Source organism: Poeciliopsis prolifica, unplaced genomic scaffold (genome assembly GCF_027474105.1).
Source record: "Poeciliopsis prolifica strain line A6 unplaced genomic scaffold, Auburn_PproV2 SCAFFOLD026, whole genome shotgun sequence".
Classification (NCBI taxonomy): domain Eukaryota; kingdom Metazoa; phylum Chordata; class Actinopteri; order Cyprinodontiformes; family Poeciliidae; genus Poeciliopsis; species Poeciliopsis prolifica.
Genome location: NW_026562401.1, coordinates 751,634 through 767,317, shown reverse-complemented (window position 1 = coordinate 767,317; position 15,684 = coordinate 751,634). Strand labels below are relative to the sequence as shown.

The 15,684-nt window shown below is 38.4% G+C and overlaps 1 protein-coding gene across 3 annotated transcripts in view; it reads left to right on the top strand.

The window, feature by feature from the left end:
• fhod3b (formin homology 2 domain containing 3b) overlaps positions 1 to 15,625 on the top strand; it is a 93,334-nt gene extending 77,709 nt beyond the window's left edge. For 2 of the 3 annotated variants that reach the window (XM_055047562.1, XM_055047560.1), the window contains 13 exons: positions 1,212 to 1,402; positions 2,469 to 2,984; positions 3,190 to 4,070; positions 4,406 to 4,564; positions 5,517 to 5,699; positions 6,094 to 6,213; positions 7,087 to 7,248; positions 7,331 to 7,521; positions 7,816 to 8,008; positions 9,437 to 9,460; positions 9,868 to 10,054; positions 11,200 to 11,361; positions 11,465 to 15,625. In XM_055047562.1, coding sequence (XP_054903537.1) covers positions 1,212 to 1,402; positions 2,469 to 2,984; positions 3,190 to 4,070; positions 4,406 to 4,564; positions 5,517 to 5,699; positions 6,094 to 6,213; positions 7,087 to 7,248; positions 7,331 to 7,521; positions 7,816 to 8,008; positions 9,437 to 9,460; positions 9,868 to 10,054; positions 11,200 to 11,361; positions 11,465 to 11,547 — 3,052 coding nt within the window. In that variant the 3' untranslated portion in view covers positions 11,548 to 15,625. The remainder of the gene's footprint in view (positions 1 to 1,211; positions 1,403 to 2,468; positions 2,985 to 3,189; positions 4,071 to 4,405; positions 4,565 to 5,516; positions 5,700 to 6,093; positions 6,214 to 7,086; positions 7,249 to 7,330; positions 7,522 to 7,815; positions 8,009 to 9,436; positions 9,461 to 9,867; positions 10,055 to 11,199; positions 11,362 to 11,464) is intronic. The other variant, XM_055047561.1, reaches the window with a different exon arrangement.
• The last annotated feature ends 59 nt before the right edge of the window (positions 15,626 to 15,684 follow it).

The window sequence follows — 15,684 nt, the reverse complement described above, 5'->3', positions numbered from 1 at the left end:
TAATGCTGTGCTAAAGGAAAGCACAGCATGATACTACCACCAACATCTTCCGTTGCAGGGTTCAGGATTATGCATATTGTTTTCTGCATAGGCCAGAATGTTCACTTTTAGTTTCATCTGTCCAGGATCTTCTTTCAAATCTTTAATGTAAGCTCCACTTGGCTTGTGGCAAACTGTGAAGAAGGTTTCTTTTATATTGTCCTTTCAAAAATAGCTCTAATATTTAATTCTTGTGTATTTGCATATGGACAAGTGTTAAGCATGAACAATACTGAACACTTTAATATTTGTAGCTTTTGATAATTTTCCGTGTACATTCCCAAATGGTTCTTTGACAACATATAGATAGTTTAAAGGACAATAACAAATCATGACAAGATAAAGTATGATACACAACACAAATCCTAAAATCAACTTAAAACAGACCACAATGAAACAACAACCAGCATGTGCTGCCTCTTACCTATGACTACAAGTGTGGTCTTCTTAAATATTCTTTGCAGAGGGTCCAAATAATAGCAATAGATAGTATATATCCATTCCATGGATCCTCAGCTATGGGTCCATAGAACTCCTGCAGAATTACCACAAGTATCTGGGCTGATTCACTGATTAAGACTCTATCTTGGCGCAGTTCCATTTGTGCCATATTTTTTTCAGCTGATGAATTGAAAAGTTGTCTTTGACAAGTTCAAATCTTGGGATATTGTTTTGTAACCTAATCCAACTTTAAACCTCTGGACAGATTTCTCCCTAAACGGTCTGCTTTGTTTCTTGGTCTTCCTGGTGTTATTTGTTCACTACTGCTCACTAATAGTCCTCTGGCTCCTTCATAGAATTGTTTTCTTCATGCTGAGATTAAATTACAAATGGGATGACTCTATTTACTAATTAGGTGACTTCTGAGCACAGTTTAATTTTGATGGATTGCAGTGACGAGAACTGAAGACAAATATTGACCACACACTCCTTAGATCTTGGTTTATGAAAATATCTTGAAAACTATGTTGTACATTCCTTCAACTTCACAGTTTTGCATTACTTTGTTTTGAGAACTCACAAAACGTCCAAATAAATTACATGTGACCAATGGAATGTGAAAAGGTTGATTTGCAAGGGCACGCTCTAATAGACCTGCACACACTGAATTAAACAATTGAAATCAGATTGTTGTACGCAGAGACGGATGAAGTCTTCATTTTGTTTTGAAGGTACAAAACAGTAGAGAGGCTGGCTGCAGAGGAGTTTGATCGGGAGCGCCCTCGAGTGCCGACAAGAGGACGAACAGAAATCACGCTGTGTTTGAGTCCAACTCCGACCAACCGCTCAGTGTCCCGCTGCTCCACAGTATCACCCTCTATCTCACAGGAAAAGACAGTCACGGTTGCAGAGCAGATGTTGGGTAAAACGTGTTTTTTTTTTGTTTGTTTTTTACTGTTGATACTCAAGAGTTGATGGGGAATGACCAAATCTTGCTTTCTTACATGGATTCCTTCCAGCATAACTTCTTGACATTGTTGTCAAATCACTGCGTCTTCATCCAACCTCCCCATTAAGCTGTTTTCTGGAAAGCGTTTGCCGTGTTCATGTGAACAGTTGTAATTTTCAGTTAACTCAGAACCAGGGACTTCCTCATTGGCTATACATGATTACAATCATGCTAAACTTGCATCACTCTAAACAGTGTTTCTGCAGGTACCAGTTTATGACAGACTCTAGCCTCGGAGGATCAAGGGTTTTTTTAGAATTTCCTTGTTTGACAGTTTGGGTGACATGGTTGAAATTTCTATCAGTGTGAAGGTTCAAACAGGAGAATTTAAATACCAAACACATAAATTGCTTGCAAAATGTATAAAGCAACTTAGTGTTAAACTTCTTCTATAAGTTATTTGATATCAATCTTATGCTAAGACTCCAGGCTTGTGGTTGGAAACTAACCAATTTAAACAAACTATACCAAATGTGCCAAAAGGAGTGGTCAAACATCCTGATAGAATGATGCCAGAAACTTGTTCCTGTCTATAAAAAGTGTACATATTCCCTACAACCTATTTAGGTGCTATTAGAAGTTTAGACTTACATTAGAGTCTCTATTTAAAATATGGAATCGTTTAGGGTTTGAGAAAACTAATAATAAGTTCAGTTTTGGGCCCATTGGTATTGTTTCTCTGATTCTCTGTATGTTGCATAGTCATGCTACCTTGAAAAAACAAATGGCTTCAAATGCATCAATAAAAAGGTCATATGAATGATGAGCAAAGGTTATGTTCTGACAGGCATTGTACCAGCTTTTGGAAATAAAAACAGAAGGATATCATGTGTCATTCCAAAGAAAGTTTGAACAAAAGATCTGAAAACAGTTTCATTCAGCATTTTCTGGCTCAAAATGACCATTTGTCCATATTGTCACAAATTATGAATAAAAAGGTTAATGCTTGAGTTAATTCTACATTCTGATTTCTTTCCAGGAACAGAAAACATATCAAGTGCAAACCTCATCCCACAGATTAGAATCAAGAGTCCAGCGCCAGAACTACCAGCATCAGAATCGCCCCAAACAGCAAATGAAACCGAGACAAAGACACGTGCGGTTGCAGGAATTTTTACTACGATACAGAGTGGCAAGAAAGGAGCAGCACAGCTGGATGAGAAAGAGCAGTCGGGAAAAGAGAAGGAAGAGAAACACGAGCAGGAGATTCTTACAGAACGGGAGCGGATTGTTGATGAAGTTGGAGCTGAGGAAGCAGAGGTTACAGATGGACCAGAGGTTGGAGAACAGGATGTTAAGGCGGAGGTGGAGTTAGAGGAGAAATTACAACCTGCAGATGGAGAGGTGGAGGACAGTGTGATGCTGAGTGAGAAGGAGAGACAGAACGAGGAAGTAAATGAAAAAGACAACTGCTCTGCATCCAGCATCTCTTCTACAAGCAGCACTCTGGAGAGGGAGGAGCGAGAGCAGAAGATAACTAAAGACACTGACTCAGGTAAAAGAAAACAAAAACTTTTAAACCTTCTATCCTTTTTATTCCACTTTAACAGTACTTAGTTTTTTGGTCTATCACATACAATCTCTGTAAAACACATACATTTGTAATATTGATTTGACAAACTACAAAAAAAGATTATGGGGTATGGATATTTTTTATGTTGCTCCAATTAACAAAAGTATAATTGTTTTCTAACCAACAGGCCAATGGACTCATTGTTTAAAGGACACAGATGTGAATGACCAATGCAAGAAGATTCTCAACAACAAGCGCTTCATGCTGGACATGCTTTATGCCCAGAAGGCCGTCGCAGAGGATGACAGGGATGTCGGAGAGTCAGAGACGGAACGATGTAAATGTAAAAAGGAAACAGACGGGAGTGACCCTGTGGCCAGTTTGGCCAGCCGGATCTCCACACTGGAGGCGAATAGACAGGAAAGAGAGGACTGTGTAAAGAAATTAGAGATGGGCAATCTGGACAACCACAGCAATGTCAGGGCGGTGGCGGAGAAATTTGGGGATTTAGTCAAGGGTCTGACATGTGCACTGGAGATGGAGGCTCCTAAAGAGCAACAGCAGACGGACAAATCATCTGGTTCAGCCCCGAAAAAAGAGTCGGATCACATCTGGGATCAGCTGATGGCGTCCCCCAGGGAGCTGCGCATCAAAGAAATGGACTTCACAGATCTTAGAGAGGAGGACGACATGGACATTTTAGATTTGGAGGGCGTGGTCAACTCACCTTCTCCGCCGTGCAGTTCTGCCCTCCCACCACCTCCGCCTTTGTTTGGTTGTCCCCCGCCTCCTCCTATTCCGGGCAGGATGATGCCTCCACCCCCTCCGTTTATGGCTCCCATACCACCACCCTCTCCTCAGCTGGGTCGAGGGGACGTCCCTCTCTTCCAGAAGAAGAAGAAGACCATCCGTCTCTTCTGGAACGAGGTGCGTCCTGTAGACTGGCCTCGCAAAAATCACAAGTTCTGTAAGGAGTCCCTGTGGTCCAAACTGGAGCCGGTTAAACTGGACACGTCTAAACTGGAGCAGCTGTTTGAGACCAAATCCAAGGAGTTGTCAGTAACAAAGGTATGCTTTTCAAATAATTTAAATTACTCATAACCGTAATGTAATTTAAATTGCCACAGTAATGCTACGTTGGATTAAAACCTGGTGGGTTTCCTCTTTGGGAATTAAAATAGCAATATTGCTTAAAATAATGTTTTGCATAAAAATAAACCAGATTAAACCCTGTATTTGAACATTGTAATGGAGAGTTGCTAAATAATTGATCGCTAAAGCTAAAACAAATTACTCCAAAACTGACAGTAGAAATTGTTAAAGAAGCTATGACAGATAATCAAGACTTAATTCATAAAAATTGACTCACAATGTTTTCTTCTTCTTCTCTTTGCATCTCCCAGAAAGCATCGGTTGAAGGCAAACGACAAGAAATTATTGTCCTGGACTCGAAGCGCAGCAACGCCATAAATATCGGGTTAACTGTCTTGCCCCCTCCACGCACAATCAAGACAGCTATTCTCAACTTTGATGAGTATGCACTAAACAAGGAAGGCATTGAGGTAAGCTTTAATTAGTTGCATCAAAACTTACATGTATTCTGAATGTAGTGTCAGCGGGTTTACAGTAAACTGTAAATGGGTATCATTAACCCTTTCATGCATGAATTATGATACTTTGTGTCAGAATCTTTTTTTCCATTTTTAATTTTCTTAAGGCATAAAAAAAGGTAGGAGAAAAAATTGGGGAAAATTTTTTTTGTTTTTTTGTTTTTTTAGGTGATCAATTGTAATTTTCTCCAAATATAAAGTTATTTGAAAAATAATTTTATATCCCTAAAGCATTGTTCTTTAAGGATTATCTGATGTCACAATATTTTTTTTTACCTGTGAGTCGTCTACAGTAAAAATAAGGTAGATTGTCGGTTGGCATGCTTTTTTGTCGGCCATATTAGATTTAACAAAAATAATTTCTTGCATTTGCAGCTGATGGCCAGTAGTTGATAGTGTCCACTTCAGGGGTCTGTATGCATTTATGATATAAAAATACACAAGAAAATGGCTTTTAGAGAGCTGACCACTATAGTGACCACGATGTATAAAAGGGTTAAGAATAACTGTCAAACTTTCTGTTGTAATAGTTCACATTGTTGTCTTTTGAATACATTTAAAATATTATTATAAAAAGGTTATTTTTAGGTAATCTCAACAAAATGTAGGGTATCTGCTGCAGATTACTGTTACAGGTAACAGAGACCTCATACTTTTGGTATTATATAACCTGAGTTCATTTGTAGGAGACAGGAAGATTCCTCTCCATCTTTTTTTTTCTCTGGAGGTATTTGCAGTAAGAAAACAAAAGCAGGGGCAAAAGTTCAGTGGGAAAGCAGGAAACGGCTTTAAGAAATATCAGAATCAATGTTTCCCACCAACTTCTCTGACATATCGTGCAAAGATTTCTTCCAGACAGACAGAGACAAATTCTGCATAAGTTTGAATTTCTCTTCTCTACTAGAAAATCCTGACAATGATCCCCACAGAGGAGGAGAAGCAGAGGATCCAGGAGGCTCAGCTGATGAACCCTGACGTTCCTCTGGGCAGCGCCGAGCAGTTCCTGCTCACCCTCTCCTCCATCACGGAGCTGTCAGCGCGCCTGCAGCTGTGGGCCTTCAAGATGGACTACGAGCTTATTGAGAAGGTCGGACACATTCCTGCTCCCCCTAATCCGGGGCAGATGAAACAGGCATTCAGCTGAACAAGTTTAGGGTTTTCTCTCTAAAACACAACATTTTTTCTGTCACAACCAGGTTGATATGCGTTCTTTCTTTCTTTGTTTCTTCCCTTGTTCCTTTCCTTCTTTCTATCTTTTCATCTTTCTTTCTCTTTTTCTTTGTTTCTTTTTTTCTTTTTTTTTTTTCTTTCTTTCTTTCTTTTTTTCTTTCTTTCTTTCTTTCTTTCTTTCTTTCTTTCTTTCTTTCTTTCTTTCTTTCTTTCTTTCTTTCTTTCTTTCTTTCTTCCTTTATTTTTTTCTGTATGTTAGTGTTGTAAGCTCTTCTCATACTCTTATGAATTTCTTTTTCCTGCACTTTCAGGAAGTGGCAGAGCCATTGCAGGACCTAAAAGAAGGAATGGACCAACTTGAGAAAAACAAGACCCTCAGATACATCCTCACCACCTTGCTGGCCATTGGTAACTTCCTCAATGGCTCAAACGTAAGAAAAACAATCCAAGGAATGCTTCTGATAATACTAGTTTTACTCTAGCTGTCCTTCCATATACTCAATTTCAATTAACATTCCTACCATATACTTTCAGTCAAACCCATTATTTAGGGATTAAAAACACTAGAGTGTGTGTGTGTGTGTGTGTGTGTGTGTGTGTGTGTGTGTGTGTGTGTGTGTGGTGTGTGTGTGTGTGTGTGTGTGTGTGTGTGTGTGTGCGCGTGTGTGTGTGTGAATGAGTTCTCTGCCTGACTGCAGCAGCTTCTGTTGAGTCTGGCTCCATCTGCTGAGAAGGAAGAAGGGGAGGGAGAGTTGTGTAATTCATTAATTTATTTTTGTGGAAGTTCATGTTCATCTGGATTGCCTGTGTGTGAACTCTGTCTTTTTTTCCTCTCACTTTGTCACAAAGTGAGATTTTTCTTTGTTCCTGTGACCCCATCTGCGCCTCTGTGGGAGTACTTTGCATGTATGAGCCTCTGGGATCACTAAAGGCAAACATCCAAAAGGGGAAACATAAGTCATCAACATCAAAACGAGAAGTTTCCCGTAAATAATGGCTGCATTTATATTTTTGCAGTAAGCCATTTATAGCTGGCAGCAGAACAAGGGAAGTCCTGTTGGTGTTATGTCTTTCATGATGCATTCTGGACCCTTTTTTGCTTTGTTGTGTGGAGAGAACAAACACTCAGGCCTTAAGCAGATCGCGGTTTTTGATACTAACAATCTAATTAATCTACATATCTCCATTCGGCCCCATTTTTCTAGCTGTGCCGGATGGGAAATTCACTTCCATCTGGTGCTCGATTTCACCGAACTAATTCCATCCACATTCTCAGTGCTATTTGTGTCTTTATGGGTCTGTAGGCCAAAGGCTTTGAGCTGAGTTATTTAGAAAAAGTCCCGGAGGTGAAGGACACGGTTCATAAGCAGTCCCTGTTACACCACGCCTGCGCCATTGTGGTGGAAAAGTTTCCAGACAGCACTGACCTCTACTCTGAAATAGGAGCCATCACCCGCTTGACCAAGGTTTAAAAACTCATTATGTTCTCTAATATTTGTCATATCCACTAAAACGACTCCTCAACAGTTTTATTTTTTTGTTTCTCAGGTTGATTTTGACCAGCTTCAAGACAATTTGGCCCAGATGGAGCGCAGGTGCAAAGCATCATGGGATCACCTAAAAGTCATCGCTAAACATGAGATGAAACCAGCATTGAAGCAAAAAATGTCAGACTTCCTTAAAGATTGTGCAGAAAGAATTATAATTCTAAAAATAGTGCACCGCAGAATAATCAACAGGTATGCCTGAATACTGAAGAGTATTTTATTCCAATTTTAAGTGAAAGACCAACTAAAATTGATAATATACATATTTTTCAAACTTTCTGACGTGTGAAAATGTGAACAGGTTTTCAACTGTCAGTGAAAAGGTGTTCAATTACAATAATTGATATTAGTGCTCTCATTTTCCATCTACTTCACATTTATGAGATATTTTGTGTTGGTCTTTCACCTAAAATACCAACAAAATGCATCAAAGTTTGTGTTGGAACACCACACACTTAACAACCTGTCATCCATGCAAATCTGCAGGTTCCATGCATTTCTGTTGTTCCTGGGGCATCCTATCTATGCTGTGCGAGAGGTTAGCATACATCGCTTCAGCAAGATCCTGAGTGAGTTCGCCCTGGAATACCGCACAACGAGAGAGCGCGTGCTGCAACAGAAACAGAAGAGGGCCAACCACAGAGAAAGAAACAAGACCAGGGGGAAAATGATAACAGATGTAAGGGTTGTTCATCGCTCTATCACCCTTCTAGTTTTGTATGTGCTTCCTCAGTTCCATGAAACGGTGTTAACAAGCCATTTTCAGTGGTTTAATCTGCGATCTTGTGAAGTCTGGCTTATTTTCTGGCCGAAGGGTTGGTTTGTATTTCCAAAGACGTCATCGCAGCTTTCTCCGTGCTCACATGTATGAGTTACTGTAACAACAATCAGGGAGTCGTGTGGAATGGATCTCATTCCATAGCTGCTTCAGGCTGACAACGGGCCAGCGCAAACACCTCGCTGTGCGATTTAAATCTCGGCGACCCCGGAGAGTCGGCTGTTAATGAAGGAGGCTGTAGAGAAGGGACCCTTTTCTTTGAAAATCACGGTGTGAAAATTCAAACCTGTGTCACTCCCTCAAGGAGAAATAACTAGAGGCCACACCTCAGTCACATTCCTAAAGATCTTCCATCAGATGTGCTCTTCTGTTACACAAATGATGCAAACAAACTTTGTTTGCAATGAAAAATATTAAAGCTCTAATCGACTGGAGTGCAGAAGTTTTAAATGTGAAAATTGGCAAAATCTGAACAGTTAAAATTCTGACCAAGATCATCTGGGCAAATGTTGTACATTTTTGCTTTTCTGTATACATCCCCACAACACATTAATTGTATATTTTAGAATCTAGCTTTTGCTCTCTTAAATGGATTCTAGTTTTCTTTTGGGCCATACCTGCCAATTCAAATTTAGATAAAATTATCTTTGTTTTGTCGTTTTCTAATGATTAAAATACTTAAGAGAGAACAAAAGGCCCTCTGGTTCTTTATTAGAAGAACCATATATGAATGCAAAAGCAAACATCTGGTGAAACTGTAAATCTTCTGAGCTCAGCATACTTAAAGTACTTGTCAGTGCAATGCTCCTTAGAACTGTTGTAAACGGCATAACGGAGGGGCATCTCTGTCCAGATGTGCTGGAGGCTGAACAGGCACTTCTTAAAGACACAGAGGCCCAATTTATAGCCATCAAATTATGAAGTATCATTTGTTTTAAGTCATTTTTTTACATATACACGTTTTTATAAAAAAATGAATGCAACACAATTGCTTTATTGTGCTTAAAAATGGCAGTATATGCCATTTCACAGTGTACAATACGCTATAAAATGCACAATACTGCCCCTTTATGATCTACTTTTACAATATACTACACTATATAATGTACTAGATTACCTTGTTGACACTAAACAGTAGTTGCACCATTAAATGTTGGGTTTTACGTCACATTAACTGCAGACACATTCCTCATACCAAATCTGTTATTAAGCGTTTAACGTAAAAGCAAATCAATTTTTTGCCAGAATATTTTGATCGTTTTGATTTTATGTTGACAGTATGATGTAATTAGTATTGTGAGTGCTTATTTTGCTTTTTATTTTCATTAGAGTGAGGATGACGATGACAGTGAGGTAGGAATGTACATAAAGTATGTGTGTATGTATGTATGTACGTATCTGCATAATTTCTGTTTCGACTAACATGCACAAGATGCACAGCTATATTTCTAAATAACAGTTTTACTCGAAGGATCTACACAAGTCATGAGTTGTCTATAAGTCTAAGAGGGACTAACTCTGACAAGGCATGAATAGGAAACGTGACGCCGCTAGGATATCGAGCGAATCTAACCTTAAGCCGTTACTTTTACTTAATGGTAGAAAAGTACAGAATCCAAACGCATGCTGAAAGAAACAGTTATGAAAGTAAAACATTGAAAAGTTTGTTGTGTGCCTCTGAAATAACTAACTTCAGTCTGGGGAAGGCTATGAAAAGAGGTATGTTTAACATTTTCACCTCTTTCCTTAAACCCTTACAGAGCGGTAAATTTGGAGGTGCCTCTTCAGACGCACAGGAGAGTCAGACTCAGGGTATACACAGTGCTGACGATGCAGCGGAACATGAAAACATGAAGGCCATGTTAAAAACTGCTCTGACGGATGCAGAGAGCAGCACATCCACAGTGCCCGGACTAAGGAATCGTACCAGAGGAGGCAGCCTCAGAGGTCGGTCAGAAAGCAGCGTTTTTGCTGTTACTTTATTACTCATGAATGTGTGTTTTTATGAAACCATCAATGGCACAGGGACAAGAGTTGTAAGTTTTACCTCATCGTGCAATCTCATCAGTTCTGAGTTATGATGAATGATTTTCTGAACTTTCTCCTGAACATCATCAACTCTTTATTGTCCAAGTAGTACAAACATTTTCCTTTTTGTTCGTCCTCTGGTCACATAAGTTGCTGAGAAAAGAAGAAACCTGAAGCTAAATGTTCAAAATTGTGTAATGTTGACATCATGATTAATCTACTTATTGTTTTTGTAACCCTGCGTTTATTTTCTAAGGTGTTCAGTCTGTGGTTTGTGTTCAAATCCCTAAATGTTAAAAGAAAAAAAGCTAAATGTGCATAAGTAAAAATATAACATTGTGCTGAACAGTAAAAAAAATTTAACATGCATGTCACTCCCACAAGATCTAGGTTTGTTATCATAAAAAAAAAATTAAATTAATACACAGCGCAATTAAAATCTTTTGCTTTCTTCCTGCAATTTGCTTTGTTTCTGCACTGGATACACAAAGCATTAAGCAGGTGGGATCCATCACAATTATTCCCTCCCCGGCCATAAACATTCAGTAAGAGAAATTATTGACCAAAATATCAGTCAAATCTCACACATAGACAGAATGACAGATGTTTTTACAACCCTGAGATGCTTTTGAGTAAATCCATCAGCCCACCAAGATATGTTTTCCCCTTTTTCGTCTGCTACTTTGGTAAGGAGTATTTTTGATACACATCTAAGTAAATAGCTCAAGACTTTAAGAAGGCTATACTGAAAAACACACACATTTTTGAAAGTCTTTTTCCAAATGGACCAAAATACCTCATTCAAATCTGGGCAAACTGCCTCAGTTCAGAGAGACACTATTTGAAGAGGTTATCTAAGGAGCAGATCTTCCTTTTCATGGAGAAGCAAACTTAGCTTTTCCCCTTGTGAGCATCTGCAAATGTCTTTGTGAATATGTGATGTAAAAATTCTGATTTAGCCACGTCATTCATAAAATTTTATTTGTTATTCGGTTTTCTATTGTCTACCTTATTACACAGCATAGCATGTTAGTTTTCATTTGATTCGCCTGCGTTTGTTTCAGGACGTATTGCTCCGTGGTGTTCTACCAGTGATGACCCCGTGAACTGCACAGACGACACAGCCGATGAGATCATGGAGAGGATCGTTCGATCCGCCACTCAGGGGCCCGGCCCGAGAACGCTACCTCGCGAAAGGAGACGATCCCGACTTAACAGGAAATCATGTGGGTGTTGTCTATGTGCGCAAATACAATCAAAAAAAAAAAAAAGAAATACTTTTGCTACATTTGTTTTTATTATTTGCAATTTTCTCTCCTGACCACACAGTAAGAAGGACACTGAAGAGCGGCTTGACGACAGAAGAGGCAAATGCTCTTGGCTTGTCCGGTGGTTCAGAGCTGCAGGTGTGAGGAAGACCCCAATCACGCTGGATATTAAGACGACTGTCGGCCCTTTCACTGCCCCCTACTTCCGATCCAGACTGGAAACCCACCCTTCTCTAGTTTGACACTCAAACCACAGTGAGCTGGAATGAGTTGTTTGGTTTACATACTGTGACACAAGAGAGAGGGGAAAACCGCTGCAAAAGATCTTAATCTTAAACCTGTGGGCAGTAAAAACAGCTTTGCATTCAAACCACTAAGCTTGGCTTTTGCTGGATGATCACAGAATGACTGCTTTCGCAAGGCTTTATCACGGTCATCCTTCAAACACGACTCGCGTACAAGTGCCCACAGTTGTTTTGCTTTGTTTTGTGTGCGCCTAAGGCTGCCAGTGCACGAGCTTCAATCCCTGCAGCCTTCCCCGGATCCAAAGGATTGAATGTGGTGCAGAACCGGAACCCTTAAGATGACTTTTGCTGGGGGTTGAACAACGTATAGCTGAGCTAAATGACATTTCATCTATTGAATAGATGGCTTAGTGAAGATGGTTATTTTGTTGTTTACTACTGGGGTATTTTGTGTTTCATTTTGGTCCGAAAAGGTGCTTAAAAAAGGAACATTTGCACTGGATGTAAACGTTGGCTTTCATTGGAATGTGAGATGCTTGACACTGATGAACCACTCTGACATCTTGACTGACAATATGCTCATCAATGTGCCAGCTTTTCAGTAGCACAGTTTTTAACGTGACTGAAGTGGACAGATTCAAGGCAGATGTGCATTAGTTTACAGGTGAAGAAGGAATTTATTAGCGTAGATATATTTTTTTGAAGATTATAACGAAACAAAATGTTCAGTGTTGCATTGTTGGATCAATTCTTAAATAAAATCTAAAAGGCTGACAAGTATTCAAGGGAGGCAGGCACAGATAGTACTCTTTATAAAGTTGAGTTGTATTTTATAGAAACTATGAGCTGCACATTTCAGTGCCTTGCGGACAGTTATTTATTAAGACGCTTTCAGGGACATGTGATCACATATTGTTACTACAGATGTGCAGTTTGTGTATGATAAAATTATTTTAATGTTCATCAGTCGATGTTTTTAAACCCATCATGGCAAAACAATTTTTTATCTTTTTGAAGATAATGTAGTTTCTACAGCTTCAAGTTGTACGTCATCCGAGTCCTACCGTTTAGCCTTGGTGTAAAATTAGTGCACATACAGATCGATTAAGGTAAAGGAGATGTAATAATTGGCCAAACTAATCTGTAGTTTAAATGACATTAAAGAATGTGTCACTTTGTCCTTTAAAGGATATTTGAGTATTTCTTTTTTTTTCTTTTTAGTACACTGCTGTGAAAATCTGAAGTCATCCCTTTTTTGTATATTTTGCCTTCAAAAGTCCTGACAACGGATGCCAAAAAGGCTGTCTCATTGTGTATTCCCTGTATTCACTAGATTCTCACCTTCACTATGAATTTCCAAAAGGCTGTCAATACTTCTGAGTACAGTATGTTCCAAATCAGTCAGATTTGGAGAAGCTTTTCTGCATTTTGCTCAGCCCTCCTGTAAACTGCTGAAAGTTTTGCTCTCAGTCTGAATGGATAAAATCTTTGTTCTTCCTCTGACTTTATTTTTAAACATTTCACTGATATTGAAAATGGCTTTGAGTTTCCTTTCTGTACCAAATGGGTTTTGTTGTTGTTCTTTTTGTACATCAGCCGGGTAGCGTTTATGACTGGTGCATTTACTGTTGGGTATAAGATTTGATCTTTTAGTTTTTTACTGACAGGGCAGTGATCAGGAGCAATCAATATAACAATTATCCATTTTCAAACACTAGATGGTTTCTTGGTGCATCTTTAGGAATTATTGTTTTACCAGTCATTCTCAAAGATGCAAATTGTTAAAAAAAACAAAAAAAACAATGAAAAGCAATCTCAAATGGCTCCTCTACTTTATTTGACAGATCTGCACCGGTGCCCATCAGAGTATAAATATTTAATGCAGATGAACAATAAAAAGAGGTAAAGTTTGGCTTTCATTAAATGTACTTTGTAGCTCCTCATTTAGCCCAAACATGCTGTGGAAATTATCTGAAAGTATATCTGGAAAAAAATTCCACAACAGGAACAGACATTACTGGACAGGATGTAAAGAAGCAGAGTGCTTAAAACATAATGTTAAAGAAGGAAATGTCTAATGTACTTTTTAAAACACAAAATAATAACAATAGTCTAAAGTTCAAAAGGCTCATGCATATTTTAAGTTTTTATCAATTTATAGGCTAAATGTTTAGAAAATATGGTTTTATTGCATTGGGACAGCTCAAAATAAACATTGTAACCATAAATGTTTAACCTCATAAGAGAAGGAACCTGACTGCCCTGACTGCTAAGTTGTTTACTTGCACATAGTTTGGATTGACTCACTGTAGAGGGCTTGTGAAATGCCAGCACGATAAACTTCCAGCAGCACAGCTGGCAGCTTGAGCTGGACACAAAAACAGACTGGATGCTGTGAAGGCAATCAAAAACAAAAGCACAGCAAATCTATTCAGTTTTGTCATCCAAGGAACAAACATAAGCAGGGAAGCAGCAATGGTGTAATTGTTTTATTCCAAACGACTAGCAGCTTTGTTAACTGACATTTATTTCAGCTCCAAATTCTGTGTCCTCACTCAGTTCAGTGTTTTTCTCTTCAGGTGCTGGCTATTCTGTTCTTCCTTCATAACCAGATGCATATAAACTCCCGTACGCCATCAGAAGTTGTTTCTAGTGTCCTTTCGAAACACTAAAACTTTTGTTGTTGTTTATAAAGGCATGTGTTTGAGTTTTTCCATTATTTCTAAAAATAGTGGAATGAAAAATTGGATCAGCAAAATTTATTCTGACAAAGTATTTGCAAAAAAACGTATTTTGAGCTCCAACAGTGGAATTTTCTCAAATCCCTAATAAGTTAATTTTCTATCAAGGATTGCACATATTTAAAATGTTTGTTCAATAAAATAAAAGTTAGAAGTGGTGCAAGACTTTAGCACAATACAGTATGAATAAACACATATGTAAAAAAAGATGATAGGAACATTTGCCATCACATTATCAAAGACAATGCTAAACTGAGCCAGACTTTAAAGTCAAATAAAATGCTTGCATACAAAGACTCATTCTGTGATCTGTACATCTCTTCTTTTTTGCAATTACTTGTGAGTATATTCAGTTTTAACAAAGCTTAGAATTTCTAAGGCAAATGTATTTACTTGGAAATATGTCACTGTAAAAGATTTACAGCAATTAAATGTGTAAGGAGAAAAAGACTGGGCTGTTCAAAGTTCAAAGTCGTCTTTATGTCATCATAAAATTTACTCAACCTGGTCTTCAGGATCACATCCATGCCACGTTGAACTGATGCAGGAGCTCTGATCAGCATGGAGCGTATGCACTGCAGTATTTGGAGAAACCTTTGAAAAGCCCAGGTTTCTGAAAAAGATTTTTAATGGAGAGCTCTATTTTGAAACAAAACTCAGAAACTGGATTTTGGCTTTTCATCAGCTTCAAGCCAAAATCAACAGGCTCAGAACTGTGTGTAATAAAATACAAGTTGCACTTCTAGAAACAAATTACTGAATTCTATTTTTGATATAATTTATTTGGATGCACCTATAATTAAGGAAAGTGAAAGTATCCAGACTGGACAAGTTATCAATTATGAGAAATAATAGAAACTATTTAGAAGTGTTTTTTGTTCATCTTTGGCCCTGCGTGTTTCAGGAAAGGCTGAAAGTGTTATTGTGATAGTTAAGCAAATTCAACCATGACTGGCTTTAAGAAACGCAACTTTTTTTCTTTTCTTCCGAGCTTCAGATTAATTAGATGCACTTTGATTTTTTGTTTTGTTTTTACAAAAAGATCAAATTAACCAGCAGCTTCAGGTTGAAAGCCTTTGATTTTCTTGCACTTCATATTTCTTACTTTTAGCCCTTATGTACTGTGGCCTGTTGCATCTCACCTCAAACAAAAATAGTATTAAAACCAAGGCTTCTGTTGTATACATCCCCACAGCAAATCTATGTAACTACAATAAAAAAGCTCATTGAAACACCTTTGGGACTATTTTTTAATCATCCTTCAGTTGTACTGGATTTAAGCAGAAAGAAAAATT